Source organism: Podarcis bocagei, assembly GCF_964188305.1.
Source record: "Podarcis bocagei genome assembly, chromosome: 5".
NCBI lineage: Eukaryota > Metazoa > Chordata > Lepidosauria > Squamata > Lacertidae > Podarcis > Podarcis bocagei.
The window spans coordinates 64,437,789-64,460,528 of NC_138129.1; the positions used below are offsets into that span (position 1 = coordinate 64,437,789).

Below are 22,740 nucleotides of genomic sequence, written 5' to 3' on the forward strand. Positions count from 1 at the left end.
TTTATGACTGTAAACATGTCATCTGCGTTTCTCATCCTGTTTGCTGCTCTGAAATGGATCCTTGGGGCATCTACATGGCAGACGTTCCCCTTTCTCCTGTTTCCTTTTAATCAGAGAGACTGGCACAAGATTAGAGAGTGTCCACCTTCCAAACGGATCTCTGTAATTCCTTACTTCAGACAATTTATAGTGTCCACTAGCTTTTCTAAAGATAACTCCCCTTTAAAATGAGATGTGTTTCATAACCCAGTATGTGAAAAATGGTTCCAAAGAGGCATGCTGATATATTAAGGTGTCTGCTGTTTCATAACAAAAATACTAAATACGGGTTGGAGATTGTAGTATTGTCTTTGAAGGGGAGCAAGGCAGAATCAAGTAAGTCTAGAACAACTTGAGAGAGTGATATATTGCATAACTGTAAGTACAATCACAAGCAGGAAGACACCCTGTCTCCAAATGTTGCAAATAAACCTTGCCTTTCTTGCATTTATCACCCTACAGTGTTGATGCCATAAAGCAGGGATGGAAAAATCTCCAGCTTGGTTGCCTGGTGCCACCATACGGACCCCTCTATGTGGCCGTTGAGACTGTCAGAAGCTGACAGTTTTGGAGGAAATATTTGCCTGATTGGCTTAACTAGAAACAGCTTTTAAAAAATAAATGAGTAAGCAGGCCATTGAGCAACACTTTTTGTGGCTTCGTGGTCATGGACTATTAGGAAGCAGGCGGAAGACCAGTTCATTCCAGTGACCTGTTACATGTTGAGTGTATTACTGTTTCTCATGGATTTGTACAAAATGTCACACTGTCCAAGTTTATTTGTAAGGTACTGCACTCAATTAAATTTTGCAGTACAAAATCTGAAGACTTCTAACAAGTAGGCATACGTTGCACCTTCTTTGCCTAATACTGTTATTTTAAAAAAATGTATTGTTATTGAAAACTATTTCTTGCCTGTTCATATATTTACAGAGTATGTGTACATTTCCATATATTTTTGGGTGGCAATGTTATTGGACATTGCTCACCCTCTTCTCCTCCTCCCCCCCCCCATCATCTTTAGGGCTTTTCTCTCTCTCTTTGTAGCGGACTTCAAAAGCTCACTTAAGTGCAGCCAGACAAATTAGCTGAAATATCCCCTCAAACTGTGGATTTTAATGGTGCTGGTTCCAATCAATGTTGCCAGTAACTGAAAGGCAGATAAATGCCCCAAAGCATCAGTGCAGATAAAAGGAAACACAAATGAGATCCCATAGGGGATCTTAAATTGTTATTTATTTTGGTTTTGTTTTCTTAGAGATAATGCCATTGTGTCTCAGTTACGGTATTGAACAAATTGCATTTGCTCAGGCAACGATGGGTCTTCTATCCAAAGAGAGATTCAGTACATCATACTGGCTCCAAACAGGTTCCTTGTATTGCTGTATTGTAGCTCTGGGCATGTTCTCATTTACTTCATTGCAAATGGTTAAGTAAAAAAGATAAATGGAGTAGCCATGTTAGGGAGATCTTTATGATTACTGGACTTGTGATGGCTGTTTTCCCTCCTTCCTTTTATGGTGACATCTGATTAGTTTAGGTCCACACTTCTGAAGAGCAACTGTCTAGGAGTCCACTCTGAGGTAACTTACGTTGACATACAAAACTGGCAGGTTCTGCTCAGGCTGAAGACAAATTTGATTTGTCATGGATACTTCCCCAAACATACATGAGTGTGATCTGTTGACCACCTTGGACAAAGAAGTTAAAGCAGAATAATTATAAAGTTGCCTTTTCGAATGAAAATTTGAATCATGTGTGAAAACCAGGAATTTCAGTGCAAGGCTTTATGGAGGCAAAAACCTGGGAGAGTATGGAGGAAAGCAAACAAGGGGGTTATTGGGTTGTTTTGTTTTATTTTGATTATGTATTTTGTGTTCTTATATGGAGATTTGTATCTTGTGAACCGCCCTGAGACCTGCGGGTACAGGGAGACATACAAATTTAACAAATAGTAAATACCAACACCCAAGCGGCATTTAGGATTGCTGCGTTTTGGGTGCATTATTTTAGTGGTGTAAATTTCTGAGTTTGTTGTTGTTGTTTGCCTATATACAGCCATCGCTTCTTACCGATATGGCTTTATATTTTCCAGGCTACAGTACTATGAGTCCTCAGGAAGACAGCGAAAACCCTCCCTGCAATAACGACCCATTGTCAGCTGGTGTAGACGTGGGCAATCATGATGAAGATTTAGACCTGGATACCCCTCCTCAGACTGCTGCCCTCTTGAGTCACAAGTTCCACCACTACAGGTTGCATCACCCAGCACTTCATCACAGTCACCACTTGCAGGCTGCGGTCACAGTACATACTGTTGATGCGGAATGCTAATGACCTCTGGCCTTGGGAGGGGGGAAATGCAGCTGAGAGGAGACTTGACGTTTATACCGTTACGAGGCATGGTTTTGACTAACTTCACTGGACTCGTTTCACATGGAAACCTTACATTTCCAAAATGCAAGGTTGGCTCTGAAGTGGAAGAGAAATTAGCATGATGAATGAACCTGCCATAACATTCAATAAAATGGAATAGTAGGAATGTTCGGCCTCCAAACACAGGAAGGAAGGTTTATACAGTAAACGGAGCCTTTTGAACCCTGTTGGTCTGAGCCAAGAAAAGAGTGTGCTCAGACAAAGGAGAGAGAGAAAGAGAGAGAGAGAGTTTATTTCCTTAACTGGAAGAACAGAAATCTTTGCAGCCAGAAACAAAGAAAGTGCCAGTTCCAGAAATAGACATTGCCACGAGCTTTCCATTTGTTGAGAGGCTTTTTTGTGGGTTGTTGGTGTTTTTTTTAAAAGGAAAAAAAAAACGTTCCTTTCACTGACAAATAGCTGTATGGGACCTGGGACAGTGCATCTCAAGATTTTTTAAATAAAGGATTATTTTTGTACTATTTATTGAACTCAAAACATTCATGAACTCTGAGGGAGAGGAAGATAAAAAAAACAAAAGCATCAGATGCTCTCCATGAATGCAGTCTATGTTTTATTTGTGTTGGTGAAGTTGTGGTTCTTTTCAAGAAGACTTGCCACCCCTTTGAATGGGATATTCCCCTCCTCCTCCCCCACCACCATGCTATAAAGGGAAAATGAAGAAATTGTGAGCTGATTTGTTTACATGATTGAGGTTTGGTTTCCATGGTCATTTTGTACACTTTGAAGATGGTTTATAACACAGTATTTTTATATATAAATATATATTTTAACGTGGGGAGGAGGGATATCAAGCCTCCTGGCTAAAGCACTGAGGAATCCTCTCCCCACACTCCATCCTGTTCATTCTCAGACCTGGGCAGGATTTGCTTCCATGCGCAGTGATAATTCAGTGTTTAAACACTATTCATAACTGGTGAAATAGAAAACAATAATGGGTGGAATTCACTTGGTGACCTTATGTTTGTGGAAGGGATGGTGATTCAGTGGACACCTCTGGTTGGAGAAGGAAGAGGAGAAGCAATTTCTGCTAACCCCCCTCCCCCCCCTGCCCTAGTGTCCCCTGCAATTAGCTCTAGAGTGTTGGGGAACCCTCTAGAACAGGGTATAGGATGGTGTTATAGGGATGTGGGTGCTGCTGTGGTCTAAACCACTGAGCCTCTTGGGCATGCTGATTAGAAGGTCGGTGGTTCGAATCCCCGTGACAGGACGAGCTCCCGTTGCTCTTTTCCAGCTCCTGCCAATTTAGCAGTTCGAAAGCATTCCAGTGCAAGTAGATAAATAGGTACCGCTGCCACAGGAAGGTAAACGGCGTTTCCGTGAGCTCTGGCTTCATCACGGTGTTCCATTGCACCAGAAGTGGTTTAGTCATGCTGGCCACGTGACCCGGAAAGCTGTCTGTGGACAAACGCTGGCTCCCTTGGTCTGAAGTGAGATGAGTGCCGCAACCCCATAGTCGCCTTTAACTGTACTTAACCACCCAGGGGTCCTTTACCTTTACCTATAAGATGGTGTAAGGATGATTTGGTGGTGGTGGGATTCTATTGTGGCAGATGTCTGCTGGATAAAAAGCCCTTCCCTGAGTGTAAGGGCACCAGTTGGTTTCCACCCCAATGGTCTGTTGTTTCTGACCCTTTTCACATTCACTAAATGGATAGGTCAACCCATGGGGAGGTAGATGGGGAACTTTGTAAAGTTTTGGGCCATTGTGAAAGGTTTATTTTGGAACCCTAAGGATGAGCCCCTTGTCATCTTTATCTGGAATTAATACTGCTTTAGTGATTAGCATCATCTGCTGGGTGCCACATGGGCCATCATAATTTTCAATTAGTTTTAAATCACACCATTTTGTTCATTGTGATTCAAATATTATGAAAACATTCTTGCACTGTGCTTATGATAAACATCCATTTATATGTAGGGTTTTGGTTTGGTTTTTTTACAAGATCTCTAGATATTGTTTTAATGATAGGGTACCTAATACTTAATATGTAAAAAATGGTTCTTAAGCAGTATGCTAAAGTAAGGATGCTTGTGCTACCAGGATCCCCTTTATACTATGTATAAAATTACAACCTCTAGTGGAATAAACTGTATATAAAGTATGGGTCTGTGAGTTCACTTTGGAACAGTTCCTTTTGATATAACTGGACATAACTTTGTTTCAGCAAATTCTCATTTCAGCTCAGAAGTAGATTGCGTAGAGTCTTCAAACATTAGGTCATTTTCCCCAACTGTGTCATCTTCGTGTCTCACTTTTCAAACTCAAAACTTCATGAAATACCGCTGTGGAGAGTGCATGTGGAAGGCACTGTTTTCTGATACATGTGGACTTTACAGGAATCCAGTAACATGGACTGACGTGGACTCTCCTTGCAAGGAGCGCAGCGGCAAATGCACAACAGAGGCACATGACAAAAGAGCTAACCTCTGTTGATGTCACTCTCTGCTGTGGCTCTCCTGACACGTGTGTGTGTGTGTGTGTGTGTGTGTGTGTGTGTGACAAAACAGCCTGGAAATGTATACCCTACACTTGTGCTGTATGCAGCTTGGATCCATTCTTGCCATCCACAGTGACGGAGAGGTGTATCTTTCCGACTTTAAACTCTGAAACAGGTATTGCTGTTGAGAAGGGTGAGAACAGTTAGCATTACTAAATCAGTGCTTTATTGAGTGGGCAGGCTGAGCCTCTTCACGGGCAGTTTTTAGATGGTGCATCAACAGAGTTTGAAATGACCTTACTCCTTTCTGTTACCCAGAGAAAGGGGGAAAGCACATGGGCAGCTGCATTGCAATCTTAGGGTGTCCGGGGGGGGGGGGGAAGGAGGGGGAGAAAGGGTACTTGGGAGCATAAGCCAAGGAAAAGAATAAATTTATACCGATGAATTGATGGGAAAGCCAGTGAACTCGGGAAATCTGAAGCGGGTTGGGAAGGAGATGTATCGAGAATTAGGGTGAAAGTGTTCTGGCCAGCCTCTTAGGTTTAATAGCTCTGGTTCACCTGATCCATCTGCTGCTCAGCTTTATACTTTTTACACATGTCCTCATCAATCCAAAAGCTACAGATTTTGATACGCACAGTATGCTCACTGCCACATGTGCAAAGCTTTCGTTACACCAACACACTTAAAAGTACTTCAGAACCCACAATTGGACAATATCTTTTTTTTTAACCAACCAGAATGTCACAGAAGTCCTTTGAGTTCTCCTGTACCCTTCATCAAACAAGCTTTTACACAAAGCAGGGGGGTAACGAGAACGAAGAACAAAATTAAGCTGATGTAGCCATGTGGTCAGTTTGCAGACTCTGTTCAAATATGGACTTTGTTCTGGTTGGTTCTTGCATATTGTTGATGTAATAGCACAGCTTGCAACTTCTCCAGCAGTGTTTATATCCCAGATTTGGTGCCCTCCAAATGTTTCAGACTCAACTACCATCTGACGGGCTGGTGGGATTTGTAGTCAAAATTATCTAGAGGAAAGTTTTCCCAGAAGAAAGCAGCATAGAATTTGGTCACAAGGAACATCCCTGCTAGAGGGTTGGCACATGCACCTCTCAGATGGTGCATGCAGGGGCAGGCCATAGCTCAGTAGTAGAACACATTGTTTGCATGCATAAAGTCCCAGGTTCAATCCCATGCCTCTCCAGGTAGGACTAGGAACATCCTCTGAAATTCATGTAAGCCAATACTTAACTAAATGGACCCAATGGTCTGAGTAGAAGACTGTTTCCTATGCCCTGGGCTTTCAGGTGCTACAAAGCACTGTAGAAAGGAGGAGAATTTGATGAAACTGACCTTTCCCTCCCTCCCTCAGGTGGGAATGTCCCATGAGTGACATTCCACTTACAGGAACTCTGAATCCCACCTACCCCATGGATCTACATTATCACCTGTTTTATCCCAGTACTTGTAGTGCGTAACTACAGTTGGCCCACAGTTAACATGTAACAATAATAGTAAACAAATGCTTTTAACTTTTCTTCCAGGGTAGCCGATGCCACAGACTTCTGGCATTCTGTTCTCATCTTCAGAATTGGTTGAACTGAAGAGCTATCCTTCATTTTGGCTAAGGAGACCCATGCTGGCTACAGATCAAGGTCACAGAAGGGGACTCATTAGTCTGGATTAAAACCTTGGCTTTTGCTGGCTCTGCTTTAACTTTAAAGATCACATGCTCTTTATCTGGTATCTGCTGCCTGCCTATCTGTACTTCTGACAATTAAGTCCTAATAATACGCACGTTTCGGGATTTTTCTACTTCATAGGGGCATTAAAGGCATGACTAGATTTAACATTGTGTCACTACTGTTAAATTATCCCCTCTCTTTTTTTACTTGAGATCTAGAAGATAGCTAGATTTTATTATTATTTTTAATTGAGTAGTTGACTTCTGCATGTTTCTTCATCCTGTCATCCCTGAGTGTAATCTGAAATCTGCACAGCACCTAGAAGAGTCTGGGTGCTTCCACACACCATTTTAATAATAATGCCCTCTTAATGGTTTCAGGAGCAAGCCCCTTACTCAGCACTCAGCCTGATTAATCTGCAGAACTCAAGATATTGCTCATTATTTTCTGCAATTAAATAAGTTGCCCTACTATGGATTATGGCATCATATGAGCAATAGCAGACAATATTTCCCCCACAGACTTCATGCTGATTAAAAAAAGATATTTATACACTGAAAATTTAGAGTGCTGGTATTAAACTCTGGACTAGAGAGTTTTCTAGACACACAGTGTAGATTTGCTTTAGCCCAGGAATTAAAAGCAATTGCTTATAATGCAGAAAACCTGGGTTTCACAGGGTGCTCATCATTATATATCAAGTGGAAAGAAATGTGCTGAAATGGATCTTAAACTTCCTGTAGTTGTCTATAAAAAGGCCATGTGCTTACAATTTTCTGGGCCAAAGCCAAAAGCCTAGCAATTTGAAAACCAAGGCACAGCAATTCTTCTTTGCACCCTAAAAGGGTGTAATACACTGGGCCCAATACAATAACCCAGCTGAATATATTCTGCAGACATTTTCATGCATCTGCTTTCATCTTCACCCCCATTTCCATGCCTCCCCGCTTTCTTTTTCTGCAGCCCCCTTTGCATACAAACCCCATTATCGCATTCACCCCCCTTGCCCTCCTCCTTGCTTTTATCAACTCTCTCTTGCACACAGACTACCCCAAATTGCCATGCCCCATCCTTTTTCCTATTCTGCAGCCCCCTTTGTGCACACATCCCATGATGATCTATGCTCTTGTATCTTTAAGAGCATGCCTGACAGCTTGTTCAGTCGGAGAAGATTAAATTCAGGCAGTGGGTGTTGTCCATATACGCGTGTTTGACTGTTAATAATTTACTATGTGGAAGCCGAAACTTCACGTTGAAGACAATATATGGTACCAGGAGTGAAGTACAGTCTGTAAAGGCACTATAGAATATTGGAGGATTCCATATCCTTTATCCCTCTCACAGGAGGTAGCTGAGAAATGGAAGAGCGATAAGTTTGAATAAATGGTGTTGGAGGGGCACTGAGTATTTTTTAAAACAGCAGCAGCAGCAAGCAGCTTAACAAGGAGGAATAGCAAAGGTGGGTACAACATAGAAGCTAACACCAACAAGCTAGCTCAACAGCCTTTCTGAACTCCCTTCTCACTGTACTCACACCTTGTTTTAAGGTGTGTCACACACTGCTTGCCCTACTGAAAATGGCCACTTTTCCCCTCTCGGTGTTTCTCCATCCTTGCCTTATTCAACTGGGTTGCCAACTGCTATAGAAGAAGTTCAGATGATTGAACAGAGTTCAGTCTCTGCAGACCATTTTTTAACTGGTCACCATACTCCAGGGAAATAATCAAATAATTTATCCTCCATGATTCTAGATCATCTGAGCCAGAGAAGAACCACTTCTGGTTTTCCATTCATTTACCGGTATTTGACGATTTCTGTTGAGTAGCAGTAGAATCACAGTAATGTCCTTCAACCATTTAATGGCAGTTCACCACTCCAGACAAGCACTTGCAGCTCATGAAATGGGCAGGTGTTGTTGCATTCTTTGATTCTTTTTAATGACTATTTACTTTACCTTTTATGACATTTTGGAATCTTAACAGAAGTCGTTTCCATACCTACATAAAGATTGTAAAACCAGCTAACAGAAGGTGGAAATAAATATTTACTTGGTCACTGTAGACTAAACTACTAGTTTTACAAAATGGTTTATTCTCTCTGTTTTAAAATTATAAAACATTAGCTGTTAAATCGACTGCAAACCCATATTTAAGAAGATGAAGGATGTTACGTTGCTATATAAGGTGTGCTTATACAATAAGACCCAGGATACACGCGAACATAGATTTTAATGATCCAGCAGGTTACAAACTTAATATGTTGTGAGTACATTACAGATTTTTTTTCTTAAAGTAGCTTTCTTATACGTTCAAATCTCTTAGTCAACTGTGTCCTGAGATGAACGTAATTTCAACTGCACTTCTATTTGTCTTGCCCAGAATGGATGGGTAGTATCTCAAAGTCTCTTGGCTTTTATACAAATATAGCAAAAGAGAGAGCAGTAGCAGAAGCAGAAGACTTCTGATACTTGTGCCCTAATTGGTCACCCTGATGGGTTACCAGTGTTGAGAGTAGGACAGAGGTAATGCATCTGTGCGTCTGCTTCTCAGTCTCTTGTGGCTTTTGGTACCCTTAACCATGGTATCCTCCTGGACTGGCTCTGTGGGCTGGGTATTGGGCACTGTTTTACAGTGGCTTCTTCACTCTTGCCTATAGGGTTCTGTCCAGAGCAGGGGTCAGCAACTTTTTTCAGCGGTGGGCCAGTCCACCGGCTCTCAGACCCTGTCGTGGGCTGGACTATATTTTGAAGAAAAAAAATTAACAAATTCCTATGCTCCACAAATAACCCAGAGATGCATTTTAAATAAAAGCACACATTCTACTCATGTAAAAACACACAGATTCCCGGACCGTCCGCAGGCCGGATTGAGAAGGCCTACCCCTGGTCCAGACAGTAGTGTTGGGAAACTGTTTTGACCTCATGGTCCTAGTCCTATGATATGCTGCTACAGTCTTGCTCCTGGTATTTATCATTATTGTACTGAGTTACTTGTACACCACTTAGAGACAATCAAAATTAAGTGATATATCAATTGACTACATAAATAAATAAGTGAAGTCATTGGTCAGTTGCAAACTGCAGGGAGCGGAGTACTGCACTTGCAAGTGGGGCAAGTTTTTCCTGTTACGCTGAGTGTCACCTGCAGTCACGCTGCAAAAGGAAACTGGCAAATATCTGAGACGCAAGAAGTGCTGACAAAGTGACATTAGGTTATTGCAAAGGGAAATGGTCACCAGTTCTATTTACCCTCTGCCCAAATCTATCAGCTCTGTGCAAAAACTTTGCATGAAGTACTTAAACCATGCATGCCACACTTGCAGTAGCAGCAGCACCATCAACTCATAGGAGCACCAACTAAGCTACAGTGTGCATCTATCCTGGGTTAGCCAATCATTTCAGTGCAACACCCCATATTCTAAGTTTTACTTACTTTAAATACTGGCCTGCTCATGCAGCCAATCACAGGATCAGACCATCGAACGGTCCGGTTTGTCAGACAAAGCCTGCAAATAGGTGTTGGTCTTTACTGATGTGCAACGTTTAGTGCAACTGGAAATACAAAAATGCAGCCCAAATACAACTTGCAGCTGTAGAAAGTGAAGGGGTAATTAAGTGTGGAACCAACCAGTCTATGATGTGATGTTATAGATTGTATTGCCCAGGCCTGGCATTTAAGTAAAGCGCAATCAGGTTTATTTATAGCAATTCCAATATGAAGGATTCAGCAACCTTTAACTAAAGGAGTCAGCTGCAATGTGTGACTAATGATTTCCCAGGAAATACTGCTAACAACTGCTGCTCATATAGAACCAAGAGTACAGGGAATCCTTAACATTCATTTTAGTTATTAACTTTCATGAATAAGTTAATTGAAAGGTGGGGGAAATATTGATTTTGCTATAGAACTGTTTTGTTGGTATTTTTAGACCATAAAACAGAAAAGGGCAGAATCCAAACTTCCCCCCACCATCAGTGGGGCTTTACAGATCAGTGGGACTAGTGTCACATCCATAGCCCTGCCTTGTCTAGTAGCTCGGGCAGAAGGTGGGCAGCAGACCAGGCAGTAAGCTGCTGAAGCAGTGATTGGGCCTGATGTTTGTTGCTTGATGGTAGTAAGACCCTGGGCTGGCTGATCCCACCACCAAAACACCAAGTTTCAGGGCCATTTGCTTGGCTGCTACTCTACTGGCAAGCCCTCCTTCAAGGGACATGTTTGTACTGCACTGGCAGAGTGACTTTTGTGTTCCTCCATTGGTAGTGGGTGGCAGAAGTAGAACTGGGAGGGTCACAAGACCGGGTGGAATTTTTCTACTCAACATTCTTCTTCATTGTGACCCCATCTGTTTATTTTATTTTTATTCAGCTGACCTGGTGGCTGTAGTAACCAAACAAGATTTTATGTCCTTTGTGTTTTTAACTTCTGGGTCAGTTTGGTTTCTTTCTCCTTTTCCTATGATTTTTTAAACATATTTTTGCGATTTTTTATTTTTATTTAGTTAACCAAGAAAGCCATTTTAAACGACAATAATATTAATTTTTTAAATAAATTTGTATTCTGTCCCAAAGGAGCGCAGGGCAGCAAGTAACAAAGCAGCAGAGCAATGCAAAAAATAAAAATGAAGAAATATTTATTAAACAAAATACAAAAGGGCCATATTTCTAAAAAACAAAGATTTGTTTCACATTTTATGCCCCTAGTTTTTTCTACAGAGGCTGCTAAACGTGGCTAAATACCGTATAAGTGTCTGGAAAGCTCATGCAAACTCCATGCCCCCATAGGAAAACAGGCACAAAGCAAAAGCAGAAAAGAAAGATCCCTAACGGCAACTAAGTTTTATTTGCTTTTCACACTCCGCCCTTCCTGTGAGGAACTCCAGAAGCTCTCACGACTCCTAACGCGCACGAGAAACGGCTTTTAGAGTGCCATTGTAACACCACGTTCTGGCCAAACGGTGCATTGTATGCCTGCCTGCTTCGAAGTAAGTCTTTTGGAGTTCAATGAGACGTACTTCCAAACAAGTATGCATATGACTGTAGCCTAGCTCACTTCCATTTCAACTCGCCCCGTTTTCTGCGAGCTGCATATGCAACGCAACAGGCACTGCTCCCCCCGCCCCACTTCCTCGTTGCATCTCGACTGCTGGCGAATTGCCCTTTGCCTTCCACTTCGCGCGCTCTTACGCAGCTGCTCGAGGTAGAAAACCCGGCTATTTATTAATTAAAGGGTTAGCAAAGGGGAAAAGGAGAGCAGCCGTGCTAGCTAGTCGTGCTCGCCCGGCTCGCAGCGCTGCAGTTCCAAATAAGAGCAGCCGCGCCTGTTTCCGAAAACAACGGCGTTTGTTCTTTAAGCAACCTAGCAAAAGTGTGTTATCATTTTCTTTCGACCGAAAAAACCCCAAACCCAACCACGCCAAACAGCGCTGTGACTGTGGTTGGGCGTGATTCTGAGGCGAAGCAGAGGCAGCAAGAGTGCAGTGATGTACTTCAGAGGTTAGGGGGCATGTCGGGGGGCGCGAGGGGAAGGCGGAGGCGGGCGAGACCGTCCTCCTCTCCTCTCTTTGTATGCAGCGTGGCTGCTGGGTCCTGCGCGCGGGGTGGCGCCCAGCTCCCGCCTCCCCAGGCTCCCGCCCCCTGCCGCCGCCCCAGACCCAAGCCCAGCCCGCCCCGACTGGCTCTCTTCCCCCACTCGCTGCCTCCACCCCCCGGGCGGTGTGAGAGCTGCGTTCGCGTCCGGGCCGGCAAGATGGCGGCATCGTCGGGGTCCAGCGGCGCCGAGCTGCCCGGGACTCTGGGGGAGTCGGAGGGCGCGGCGGCGGGGGGCACGCCTCGCGCTCTGGCCCCCGAGGAGATCGCCCGCAGGCTGCGCGGAACCAGGCGGGAGCTGAGCAACAGGCGCAAGATCCTGCTGAGGAACCTGCCCGCCGAGAGCAGCAGCCAGGTGAGCGAAACGCCCCCATTTCTCCCCTTCCCTCGCGGCGCGTGGGGAGCGCAGCTCGGGGCAGAGCCCTCGGAGGGGCGGCGGAGGGGGGGCGAGGACGAGCCACGGGCCCCCCGCTTTCCCCGGGGCTGGAGCCGAGAGTTAATGGGTTGCAGCTGTGGAAGGAGCTTGGTCACGCGGAGTTGGTCACTCAAGGAGCGTGACGGGAGCCCGTGGGGAGAGAAGAGATGTCCCGGGGGTGCATCGTCTCTAGGCAGGGAAGAGGTAATTTAGAACTTGCCAGGGATAACGGAGGTGACTGGGCTGGGATGGAGGCTTGTAGAGGCACATCCTCTCCAAAGTGGAAGAAGAAGGGGAGGGTCCCCCCCCTTTTAATGTAGGGAATAATAAGATTCCAGAACTTTGCAGGTAATGATAAGTGACCCAGCTGGGTAGGTATCGTCATTCATCTCCTGAGATAGTGGGAGAGAGGGGGCGTCTCTATAATTGGTTTAAAGGCAACACATGCAGAAACATAAGTATTGAAAGTTCTAGGAGGGATTGTGGGCTGGAGGGAATTAAGGAGGAACACTCCTCTCTCGCTTTCATAGCAGCAATACATGCGGAGTTGTCTTTCGCTTTATTGCAATGGATACAGTGCTGTGGATAGGAAGTTTGCTTGTTGCTCTGTGTTGGGATTATACCTTACACTTGGTGGCATGAGCAGCAGCTCAGCAGGAACTCCCATCCCTGAATAAAGAAAGTCAAAAGGCAGCCATAATAGGAGAAAAGAAGCAAAACAAAATGGGCATTGCTTCTTGTTCTCTTATTCGGAAAGCAGATGAGATTTTGTTCAACATCCTGTCTGTGCCTTGTTTTTGCCTTTGGAAAAAGCACTTGTATGTTCTCATCCTCCCCAATTTGTTTATTGCTTTTACTGTTGCTGAAACCATCTTTTTTATTTATTTTTCATATTCACTCACCAAGAATATATGCCTGTAGGGTAGGTGGAGGAAAGTTTTGTAAGAGTTTTATTTTATTGACTAAAGAACTTACACATTCTAAATTGCTTCCCATTGCTATCATCAATGACACAACTGGAATAGATAGCTGAAGCTGTTTTTCTTTCTTCCCCCTTGGCTTTTCTAACTCTTGTGTAGAATAGCTATGTTCTGTTGCAAAGGTTGTACAGTAGTTCAATGAGAAGATACAGACATGGATAGCCAACAGAAGGTTTTTGGAGTTATATTTTTAAGCCTTTTGGGCACTGTTAGAAATTATTGTTTTCCATTAAGTAACAGATTTGTAGTCTTCATGATTGCGCAGGTGCATCTGAATATTGGGGAAAGTTTGGGAAAACAATAAAGAAGTAGAACTGGGATTAAATTTTATTGCTTTAAGTTGTCATAGATTTCCAACTCAAGATAAGAGGTTTTTGCAAAGGCAGACTCAAGTTCCTCTAACATTTACAGTTTTGGAATAAAAGTATAATAAACCCATGCCATATCCAGTTATAAGCGGCCAATATCATCCAATAAAACATGCAAATTAACCAGGACTTTCTAGCTCCTGTTATGTTCCCGAACACTGAACAAGTTGCCTTGTTCAATGACAATCTCTGTGTGCTTTGCTTTAGTGCAGGGGTGTCAAACTCAAATTCATCAGGGGGCCGCATCATCAGTTTGGTCACCCTCAAAGGGCCGGTTCGAGTTCGAGTGTCTTCAAAGCCCATGACACCTTTAACAGCTGGATTAAGTAATGCAGAGCTTCTGGCTCATGGAACACTACACCTTGATTTCATTTGAATACATATATGAATATAAAAATTGTTTCCTGTTTGGCTTGGTGTTTAAGTTACACAAAATGTGCAGGTTTTAATTTTTCTCATTCCCCAAATTTTAATCGAGCATTTGTTTGGATTTCCCCCCCTTTGCTACCTACCCTAAACCTTTGAGGAGGGCGGGAACTGATGGCCGGACCCTGTAATAACATTGAGGAAAAAATTGCATGATGTGTAAATACCGTAAAAAATAAACCAATTCCTTATCAGCTTTCCCCCCATATATAAATTTTTGCAATGCGCACCCTGCGGAAGCCATGCCTGACGTTATTTACAAAACATGCACTTGCGTATCGAATTTGCTTTTGAATCGCAAATCCCCAGAGGCAGAGGATGCTGTTCATTGGGCAGCGCGGAAACGCGCCTAAAGAAACAAATAAAGAAAAGAAAAGCAAAAGCACGCCGCCCCGAGTATTCACAGGGTGCGCTCCCGAAACACAAGCGCGCTCTCGGTCTCCCTCTCTCCAACGCGCGCGAAGCCGGCTCTGCCCTTCTCTGCGTTCCACCTCGCGCAGGCGCACTGGGCTCCCGCCGGGACTTATTTCACCCCGGCGAGCCCGAAAAGAAGTTGAGAGCAGCAGCAACGGCCTCCCATATCCAACCCCGCCCTCGCCGTGTCAAATAAGTTTCGGCTAGGTAGCTGGAGGAGGGGGAGGCCTGCGCAGAAGGGACCCGAGGCGCCCTGTGCGCGCGCCGTAGCCCAAGCTTCCCTCACAGATATACGGTATATAGACCAGACTACACGGGCCACATGATGAGGTCTGGCGGGCCGGATTTGGCCCGCGGGCCTTGTGTTTGACACCCGTGCTTTAGTGGGTGGAGGTAGGTTATACAGAATTGAGTTTTAAAGAGGCTATTAGTCCCCAGAAAATCACTGTATTGATATGCATAAAATGTTTACTAGTGGTAGGGACACACTTCTAATGAAATGCATTACTGTTAAAATAGTAAGGCGTTGGCAAGTTAAAGGCAAAGATTCTATCATGAGCAAGCTAATAAATGTCGCTGAATGAGTCTGTGGATAATGAAAATGAGTGATAAAAAGAAGACAATAACACTCTGTTCTGTCAAGTACCAAGTAGAAAGTTCCGAAGTCTGGCATCTTTATAATAGAGTGCAAAATGTTCCATTTATTGTTATTTTTTATTAAATGTATTCATTGCTTTTTAAAAATAAGTTTCATATCAACTTGCAATAAGTTAAAATACAGGAAAGGTGAACACTAAGAACGAGGCCATAAATCAAACCAGATTAAGATCTTGCAGAGACTGTGCCAGTTCCTTTCATTTGCTGTGAAGTGGATATGATAAAAAAAACCCATTGAAACCTGTTGTGTTCCTATTTTGCCCTATGCATGGATGAGGAGGCATTCAAAATACAAAAGCTTAACACAATGTGGCCATCAATAGACAATTCCGATTTTAAGATCACAGGTGTGCCAATTGTAAACCCCATACACTGTCCACCATCACCCTGCTTAAGAGAACTTTCAGAATCTGTTTTACCAGGAGTGACAGTGAGACAAAAGAAATATATGTGTGCACCATGGGAAAGAATTGCTTCTGCAACTTGTCTATGGTCTGCCTTCAGCCTCAGATAGAAGTACATATTTTTCTGGTTTCAGTGGGACTTACAGGGTGAGATCTAACTAACTCTTTCCCTGAAAAGACCACCCAAAAATCAATTGACTTAAATCTGAGTATGGTTAACATTGGATATTACACATAATGCTGATCATATATGGATACAGTGGTATCTCAGGTTAAGTACTTAATTCGTTCCGGATGTCCGTACTTAACCTGAAACTGTTCTTAACCTGAAGCACCACTTTAGCTAATGGGGCCTCCTGCTGCTGCCGCGCCGCCGGAGCCCGATTTCTGTTCTCATCCTGAAGCAAAGTTCTTAACCTGAAGCACTATTTCTGGGTTAGCGGAGTCTGTAACCTGAAGCGTATGTAACCGGAAGCGTATGTAACCTGAGATACCACTGTACAAGGAAGGCCTTAAAAATGTCACAGCAGCTTACTTTGAAGTAAGGTCCATTGAACTCAGTGGGACTTGCTGCTTAAGCAAACATGCGTAGAATCATACTGTAAGCCATTTTAGGTTTCAGCTTTCCAATTAGCATTCTGGGGATTATTAATTGGTTTAAAAATAAGTGAGACCTTCAACAAAATATCGCATTGTTGAAGTTCCAGCCAGCTAGTTAGAGCTTCTTTCAGAAGTTTCTGCTCCATTATCTTCAACTTTTCTGTCTCTAGTACTCAGTTTTCCATGCTCACTGAGCATTCTTCGTGGGTGGCTGAGTCTCCCCAGTCCCCCATATATATACTTTAAAAACATTTCTATACTTCCCCTAATCTGCTGATACTTCTCCCTTGTTCATGGTCAGTGCTGTTTTGGCCACATAAGGAACTGCACTGTCTGAACGAGTTTGCCGCGTAGCATAGATAGAGGATGGCAAATATGTATTCAGGCTGCTCCTTGTCCTGTAAGAATAATTGCTTGCAATAGATTAAAATATTCCTTAAAATTATGTACTTTCTGACAGGAAAACAGGTTCAAGTGTTTTTCCCTAAGAGGGAGTCAAGCTGCTATGCTGTGCTGAAAAGTAATTTTAGGACATATGTCTTCGTGGTCCAAATAGTCCTTGTAATAGAAACTTGCAATAGGATTGCAGGGATTGTTTACCAAAAAAGGATTTCACTGCCAAGATGTTTTCATTTTCATTAGCCATGCTGTCTGAGTATTCTTTAAGCTCATTCTTTATCCAGGCTTTCTTGGATATTCATCGGAATATTGGATTACATGTAGATAGGAGTAAACACATGGTGTCTAAATATATTTTGCTTTTGGAAATATTGCAGCCTCAGAACAAGAATAATTTAGATGATAATTTAAAAAGCAATAGACTTTATTCTCCTTAAACCTTCTGTTTCTTGTGAAGGATGGTGCTTCAGTGCTGTTTACTGTATTTTTTCTAACCATGTATGTGAATGAAATGTAAACGGATGAAGCCCGAGATAGTTAAGCACAGCAAGGTATTGTGAGAAAGCACTGGCTGAAGACAATTACTGGACATATGCGTGTAGAAATCCACGTTTCAAGACAGAACTAATGATTTGTCTCTGGATATGTACCACGGTGCATCTAATCTGCATACATGGTTTCTGATCCAGAAGGACATTCACATGTAAACTTCTCTTACTGAGTGGGATGTTTGTACATGGGTTGCAGTTATAGGTCCTGTTTAGGTCAGTAGGTCTTCAAGTAATGAGGCATAGGATTGGACTGTACTTGAATGTAGTTTTCCTTTAGGGAACTATAGATTCAGCTTGTAGTGTCTGGGGTTTCATTCTTTATAAGCTAATAACAAACATTTGTTCCTGCTTTACATGACCTCTGTCTTTGTTTAACTGGCCCATTAGCCAGTCTTCATCAATTATTTATTATTATTCATTTCTGGATTTTTGTGTCATCTGCACTGGTCCTTCCAGGTGACTTATGAAAACACAGATTCAGAAATACAAAAATATATAATACCTAATTACGTCCCCAAAACGTGGAACAGCCAAACCCCTCTGTATTACAAAACTTATACATAGAAGATTCTCCATACCACATCACCAACATAAAAAATCCGCTAAGCAACAACTAAAAACTTTTAGCAAAGAATAATAAAACTCTAAAACCCTTAAAACCAGGTGACTGTTAAGATAAATAAAACTACTGAAAAGCATGGGGGAGGGAAGAAATGTCTCCACATTGTGCCAAAAATATTGTACAATGGACACAAGTTGAGCTTGCAGAACCTTTGAATTGGGTTCAGAAATGTCCTGGCAGCCACTACAAGTGAGTAAAAACTGGTGTAAATATGCTCAAGATACCAGGTCTCAGTTAAGCAACACCACTGCTTAATGTTCCACTGGCAGATGTTTCCAGACCTTGCTCAGGGGAAGACAATCAAATAGCACAGTAATACAGACAGGAGGTGATCAGATTGTAGATCCCTGATGCCAGGTTATATCCATCCAAGATAGAGCTGGTGAACTGTATTCAGTGCCATGGAAGCCACAGGTGCCTTCAGTGATAAATCCAGGAGTACTCCCAAGCTTTGAGCTGCATCTTTCAGGGGAAGTGCAACCCCATCCAGAACTGGTTGAATCCAAGCTATACAGATTCAGGGATGACCCACTAACATCTCCATTTTGTCTGGATTACACCTGAATATATTGACTCTCATCCAGTGCATTACTATGTTGAGGCACCTGCCAAGAACATCTGCTACTACCATCACAGCTGACGAAAAGGACAAATAAAGTTATGTGCCATCTGCATATTGGTGACAGCACATTCTATAACTACCGATTGTCCCTCTCAGCAGTTTTATGTAGATATTAAACAGCACAAGGAATAGCATTGGCCCCTGTGGAACCCCATAGGACAAGCTCCTTGAAGCTGAAAAATCCCCCCAGCACCACTACCTGGTACCAAACACCCAAATAAGAGCATGATGGTACTGAAAGTCACCTAGAGGGCCAGTAGACCTGATGGGGTTGTGTTCCTCCTGTCATTTTCCTGGCACAGGTCATCCAAAAGGGTGACCAATGCAGTCTTGGTGCCAGAACCAGGTCTGTTCCACTATTGAAATTTATCCAGAAAATTAGTTTCTTCAAAATGAGCTGGATCAGTTCAGCAACCAGCCACTCCAGGACATTGCCCAAGGAGGGAGCATTTGCCACTAGCCCAGGGTGGTCCAGGCCGCATGCAGCCCTCACTACCTCTTTTGGCGGCCCTCAAAGGCTGGGTTATCGAAGTGCTTGGGCTTTGGTAAGGAGACATGAGGGCTCCAGCCTCCATCACAAAACCTAGTTAGTGCTTCCCCAGCTTTGGGAAGGAGCTGAGAGGGCTCTGTGACCCTGCTAGAGCCTTGTGCCTCTTTTCTAAAGCCCAACACTTATGTTAGCCAGCTTTGGGAAAGCAGCACAAGGACTGTGTGTGTGTGTGCGCGCGCGCGCCAACGCCAACTTTTGACTTCGTTCACTGCCCCTGCGCAACGAGGCAGTGTGTGGCCTGCAGGTTCCATGTCAAAGTACTTTTGTGGCCCACTTGGTATGAAAAGTTGGACCACCCTGCACCAGCCTTTAGTTGTTTATATTTTATTGGTCCTGGGAAAGTTTCTTTAGAATTGGATTCACCTCCATTCCTTGAGGTAGGGAAGAACTGTTCCCTCTTATATGAGGCATTTGGAGCCTCCCTGGCCCATCCTGCTAGACTTTGTAAGCCAAGTGGTGCAAAGATCCATGGCCTTATCTACATCCTCAGACTACATCAACTGAAACTCATATATCACTATTGGACTAGCCAATGGGAAAGGGCACTTAGACTGGAGTCCTTTCTGCTGGCTTGCAATGGACTGGCTTGAGTTATTCCAACATTGTGTCTCTATACTCAATTTCATCAAGATTCTGTAAGTCCTGGAAGCTCATAGATCCTTGTCCGTCTTTTTTTAAATATACACTTTTAATTTTACAGACATCTGATTATCTGTTCTAGGGAAACCTCTAGATGCATGGAGACCATTCTCTTCTTTATGTAGAAACTAATACTTTATTTGGAGGCAGGGAGTGTTTCACACTGATAGGCACTGAGCCACCAACACTCACTAGTTGAGAGAATGATGCCTTATATATGCATTTGAAACCAAATTGCCATATTTTATCATTTGCACTTGTTTTGGAAATGTTTTCTGGTAGCCTTGTAGTGATACATACTTCTGTTTCTTGGCATTTGAAAATGGGAAACTGTTAATCTTTAGTCTTGTGGAAGCATAGCTTTTAGTTCTGGAATATATTTTTTAAACTCAGCCTCAATTAGAAAAGTCCCTTTAATGAAAAAGCAAGCTTTTCCCCCCCAAACTGACTGCAAAATAGCAGATACTCATCTTTGTTGCTGCTTCAACATGACTGCATTTGCCTTTTCCTAGAAATAATAAATTGTGAGAACACATAAGCTCTTGAAAGTATCATAAGTTTGCTTGGTACATTAGAAATCTGACTATGATTTAGCATTTTTATGAGCTAACATTCAAAAGTGGACTTTATATGATAGGTTAGAAAATATAAAATGTAGTAGTTGATAAAACATTCATGCGCACTTTCGCATCTCTGCTTAGTGTCACAAGCTGCATTTTTCATAGTTAAAGTCATTTGCCTCAGAACTATACTTCCTGTTCATTGTAGTATTTATTTATTTATTTATTTATTTTAAAAATGTATATTCTGTACCACTTAACTACAATAATCTCTAAGTGGTGTACAAGTAACTCAATGCAATGAAGATAAAAGTTAGTTAAAGCTATAAAATCAGAATTTCAGTTGTTAAAATACCCACTAATTGAAGGACACTCTATATTGGACAAACAGGCCAAACCTTACGCCAAAGAATAAACGGACATAAATCTGACATCAAGAATCACAAAACAGAGAAACCAGTAGGAGAACACTTCAATCTCCCAGGACATTCTATACAAGATCTCAAAGTAGCTGTTTTACTACAAAGGAATTTCAGAAATAGACTGGAAAGAGAAGCTGCTGAATTGCAACTCATTACCAAACTTAAAACCATGGAGAGACCTGGTCTGAACAAAGACATTGGATTCTTATCTCATTATACATGACTAAGCCATTTCTCACCTTCTCACCCCTTGCCTTTTCCTGTAAGACCTATTACAGTCGTTAAGAGTCGTCAACAGGCTCATCTCAGCTATCTGCCTATCTCCCATTCCCACCACCCTTCTGAGTAATACCCCTCCCCACCTTCTCACTATATAGAAGGATCTGGCAACTTCTGTTTCAGTGTATCTGAAGAAGTGTGCATGCACACGAAAGCTCATACCAAGAACTAACTTAGTTGGTCTTTAAGGTGCTACTGGAAGGAATTTTTTTATTTTGACTATGGCAGACCAACACGGCTACCTATCTGTAACTGGGAGTGATGTTAGTTGTGTGGGTCAAGGGGGTGTGATTAATGGGTAACTAGAACCCCTGTCGGGCCTAATTATATCCATGGACTGGAGGCTCCCCACTCCTGTTGTAGAATATTGGCCTGGTTTGCATAATGCAGTAAGCCAAACTATGCATTTGGGGAATCACATAACCCCCTGCAGAGAAGCCACTCCTGGTACTTCTATTAATTCCGTGGTACACTGAGCTAAGCCACATTTTACTTAGCGTGTTGCCCAAACCTGGGCTCATGGTTTAAGCTCTCCCCTTTCTAACCATTAACCGAAGCCAAGGTTTGTTCTAGGCTGCAGCTTGTGGTTAGTTGAGGAGATAAGTTGAGCATAATAGCTCAGTCAGTAGAGCACGAGACTCTTAATCGTAGGGTTGCGGGTGTGAGCCCCACATTGGGCAAAAGATTCCTTCATTGCAGGGGGTTGAACTAGATGACCCTCATGGTCCCTTCTAACTCTATGATTCTATTATAAGCTCGTGTTCAGGCAACATGCTGGTCTAGCTCAGCATGGAGTGGCAGTAAAAAAGGACTGAGGAAGAGCAAAGCAGCTGTGAATTTGGTTTGCCATGCCGTGCTAGCTAGGCCATTGTTTAAAGTACAGTACTACTTGCCAGAAAGCATAACAAATTCCTATATATAGAGACAGGCTTAGCCGATCATTTTAGTGAGTGAATCATTTTTAAAAATATTGTTTTATAGGTGTCAGCTAGGGATTGTTTTTATTTGATGGGTACTCCAAGGGGAATGATGTGTGCTGACAAATTTCAGAAGATGCATGTGTGAGTTTCAGGCATGCTTTCAACCTTCTGTAAACATCAAATATATATTTACACATAACAAATTGGTTGTGTACTGACCATTCCTTCACTTTAGTGATGATGATTTAAGACTCCAAAGAAAGGTGCCTTTCTCTCATCTCCCTATGCCAGTCAGAATCCCCATTCTGGTCACAACTCCCCCCCCCCCCCTGCATATAACCCACCATAAGGCAGATGTATTGGATTGCTGAGTAGTAGCAATAACATACTATCAGTGTATGTAGATAGCCTGAGGAGCAGCATCATGTTTTATTAACACAGCATTTGACAGCTGTTAACCGATGAAATAAGAGACTAGTATCCAATCTGACTAAAAAGAATACACTTGATCCTATTCAGATCAAACCCCTATTACCCACTAAGCTATGTATATTGAATTAGCAGATTGGCAAGGTGGGAGTGTGTTGTGATCTAGGGCACTTTGTAGAGTAGAAGGATGTGTCGTAACAAATGTAGTTTCATTGGAGACCCTCAAGGCAGAGTGAGTGTGTAAATATATCATAATCAGTCTGATTAGGGCCAAAAGTATTCATTGTTTTTAATG

General features: G+C 42.8%; 2 protein-coding genes across 4 annotated transcripts in view; both read left to right on the forward strand.

The window, feature by feature from the left end:
• CACHD1 (cache domain containing 1) overlaps nucleotides 1–4,580 on the forward strand; it is a 124,955-nt gene extending 120,375 nt beyond the window's left edge. For both annotated transcript variants that reach the window (XM_081193672.1, XM_081193673.1), the window contains exon 27: nucleotides 2,135–4,580. In XM_081193672.1, coding sequence (XP_081049798.1) covers nucleotides 2,135–2,373 — 239 coding nt within the window. In that variant the 3' untranslated portion in view covers nucleotides 2,374–4,580. The remainder of the gene's footprint in view (nucleotides 1–2,134) is intronic.
• Nucleotides 4,581–12,245: 7,665 nt separating this feature from the next.
• Nucleotides 12,246–22,740, forward strand: part of RAVER2 (ribonucleoprotein, PTB binding 2) — a 46,033-nt gene continuing 35,538 nt past the window's right edge. The window contains exon 1 of one of the 2 annotated variants that reach the window (XM_081193737.1): nucleotides 12,246–12,543. In XM_081193737.1, coding sequence (XP_081049863.1) covers nucleotides 12,349–12,543 — 195 coding nt within the window. In that variant the 5' untranslated portion in view covers nucleotides 12,246–12,348. The remainder of the gene's footprint in view (nucleotides 12,544–22,740) is intronic. The other variant, XM_081193736.1, reaches the window with a different exon arrangement.